Source organism: Microtus ochrogaster, chromosome 7 (assembly GCF_000317375.1).
Source record: "Microtus ochrogaster isolate Prairie Vole_2 chromosome 7, MicOch1.0, whole genome shotgun sequence".
Classification (NCBI taxonomy): Eukaryota; Metazoa; Chordata; class Mammalia; order Rodentia; family Cricetidae; genus Microtus; species Microtus ochrogaster.
In genome coordinates, this window is record NC_022014.1 from 4,164,862 (window position 1) to 4,167,910 (window position 3,049).

At 53.2% G+C, this 3,049-nt stretch overlaps 1 protein-coding gene across 1 annotated transcript in view; it reads left to right on the top strand.

The window, feature by feature from the left end:
• LOC101980421 (serine protease 41-like) overlaps window positions 1-3,049 on the top strand; it is an 8,119-nt gene continuing 5,070 nt past the window's right edge. The window contains exons 1-4 of the mRNA XM_013347027.1: window positions 1-67; window positions 205-237; window positions 448-616; window positions 1,418-1,698. Of these exons, the coding sequence (XP_013202481.1) occupies window positions 1-67; window positions 205-237; window positions 448-616; window positions 1,418-1,698 (550 nt within the window). The remainder of the gene's footprint in view (window positions 68-204; window positions 238-447; window positions 617-1,417; window positions 1,699-3,049) is intronic.

Genomic DNA, 3,049 nt, shown 5'->3' on the forward strand with positions numbered 1-3,049 from the left:
ATGGGTGTGCAGGGCCCCATGCCGCTGTTGTTGGTGTTGCTGGTGTGCGTGGCGCTGGGGAAACCTGGTGAGCTAAGGAGATGTCCCACCAGCACTGGGGGAGATGGGGAAGAGTGGGGGACACGAAGGCGTCAGGTGAGGAAATCCCTTTGCGGAACACCTACATACAGAGGTGGCCTCATCTTTTGCATTCCTCCCCCACAGGTCCCAAGAACATCACAAACAAGCTCCTCTCAGGTGACTGATGGGCTCTGTGGAGGGCTGGGTGTCTGCAAACCCCTTGGGAAGGGTTACGGTGGCATCTCTTCGACACTACCCCAGGATACTGGAGGAAGGGGGTGTATAGGTGTGAGGTTCTCCCCAGACTCTCCCTCCCACACACATGTGCCCTGGGGGCGCTATGGGCCTACCTCAGAGCTCAGACGGGCGTCTCTTTTTCTGTTCCAGTGCCTTGTGGCCGCCGGAATTACATTAAGCCACTGATAGTGGGCGGGATAGAATCCGTGCAAGGGCGCTGGCCATGGCAGGCCAGCCTGCGCTTGAAGAAGTCCCACCACTGTGGAGGGAGCCTTCTCAGCCACCGATGGGTGCTCAGTGCCGCACACTGCTTTAGAAAGTGAGTCTGGGGTGGCAGGGGCCAGACGGAGCGGCGATCTTGAACTAGCCTCCTGAGCTCCAAACTGAGCAGCAACTAGTTGCAATCAAATAACCTTCCTCATTGACCTGTGGAGAAAGATGCTTACTGAAACATTCCCATGTGGGTGTGGGCATATTCATTTATGCCCACCGCCCCAGACCAAAACGAATCAGGAAGGCACAAGCCTCATCCCCCCTCCCCTTGGAAGAGGAGGCCGATGTTAGGCCTACTCCAAGGTTGGTTGGCTCGTTTTTGAAGTGGATAGCTCAGGTTGGCCTTCAACATTATGTGTAGCTGAGGATGACTCTCTTGGCTCTGCCCCATGGCATGCTGGGATCGCAGGCATGCACCACCGTGCCTGATCTGTACAATGCTGGAGCTCAAACCCTGGGATTCTCACACTGCTAAGCAAGTGCTGTCACCTGATTCTCATCCTCAGCCCCATTCCAGATATTTGCTCTACTCTGTCCAGGCCCCACAGCAGCCTCTCCATCTTCCGAGTCATCTCTGACTTGTACAGGCAGGGTCCTTAGGAAGTGATGAGACCACTGGGGGCAGTGGTCTTCCTGATCCTCTGATCCCCAGGAACAGGGAGCCATGGTCATGGTCTAGGCTCTGTTCCTACAAGGGGTCCTTAGCCCCAAGAGAAAGATTTGCTAATGATTGGCAATGAGCAAACACGTAGTACTGGCCCCGTGGTGCCCCTCACACAGGTGCCCAGGGGCCCAGGGGGCCAGCATTCCTCCCGAGGGTCCTGATCACGTTCTCCTTCCCTGCTAGGTACCTTGATCCAGGAAAGTGGACAGTCCAGCTTGGACAGCTTACTTCCAAGCCTTCTTTCTGGAACAGGAAGGCCCATTCTGGCCGGTACAGGGTGAAGGACATCATTGTAAACTCTGAAGACACCATGAGGTTCCACGACCTGGCCCTGCTGAGGCTGGCCTCCTCGGTCACCTATAACAAGTACATCCAGCCCATCTGCGTGCTGCCCTCCACCTTCATGTTCGAGCAGCAGCCGGACTGCTGGGTGACTGGCTGGGGGGTCCTTCAGGAAAATAAGAGTGAGCTGGGGCGGAGGGTGGGCATGTGGGGGGGCTAACTTAACAGGATCCAAAGTCCTTCTCTGGTCTCTGGAGCTCTGCAAGTCTCCTGCCTACCTGCCTGCCCCCCTGCCCGCCCGCCCACCTCCCTGCCCGCCCTCCTGCTTGCCTGCCCGCCCCCGCCCACCATTCTCATTCTCCCTTCATTGCCTTTCTCCTTGTTCAGCCTGTAAGGAGCTTCCTTCTCTTCTGGAGCAGGTGTGGTCCAGTGACCAGATTTGCAAGAGAGGGACTCTTACTTAGCCAGGCCTGCAATCCCCAGCCAGCCGGGATGAGTACTCACGGCCTTGTGAAGAAAGTCTTTTTTACCGTGAGATTTACTTTACTCTAAAACATGAACGTGCACAGTGCTGTAGTGTAGTTCAGGGGTCAGTAGTGTGGTCACAAAGCTTGTCCTGACCAGGTAACCGCTCAGCTTCTAAGATCAGGCATGTTCAGAGTGGTGAGGCCATAGACTGGCACCAATTCTAATTACAACATTTTCATCACTTCAAAAAGAAAGCCTGTCAGCCTGGTCTACAGAGCAAGTTCCAGGACATCCAAAGCCTCGGTAGGCAAGGTGGTATAATCTCAGCACTTGGGAACTGAAGGCAGGAAGGTCAGGAGTTCAAGTCTGTCCTTGACTCCATAGTCTAGACCACATAGCAAGTTTGAGACCAGGCTGGACTGACTGCAGGACTACATGTAGCTCATACCCTCTGTCACTTCTTACAGTCCCTCATTTCCCTGGATTCTGTAGCCCCTGGCAGCCCAAACCCTCTTTCTGTCCCTGGATAGTCAGAGAAGATGGCCTTTTCTGCCGGGGTTCTCTCTTATAATTAGTGTCTTCATATTGCCCCCCTGTGGCACTTGTGGGTACTGCTTCTCTCTTCTTCAGTTCACATACCATTATGGAACCACCTCTTAGGGTGTTCACAATACTGTCCCACTAGGGATCTTCATTCACACCCAGCTTTTACTCCTCATTAACCCCTCCCTACAGCCCTGATAACCATGACCCAGCTCTCTGAGCGTGCAACCATCATTTTCAGGTACTGCCCACAGTTGGAATACAGTTTGGGGTCCTGTGAGTCTGGTTTCTTTCACATAACAATCCCATCTTGAAGATTTACCCCTTTTTTCTCCAACTTGAATGCCTTTATTTCTTTCTTTAAAACAAAAAACTATGTCGTTTACTCCATGTGCATGTGCATTATATTGTATGTGCTGTATGTGTGTGCACGTGTGTTATGTGTATATATGTCTGGTGTGGTGTGGTATGTGTGTGTGTGTGTGTGTGTGTGTGTGTGTGAGAGAGAGAGAGAGAGAGAGA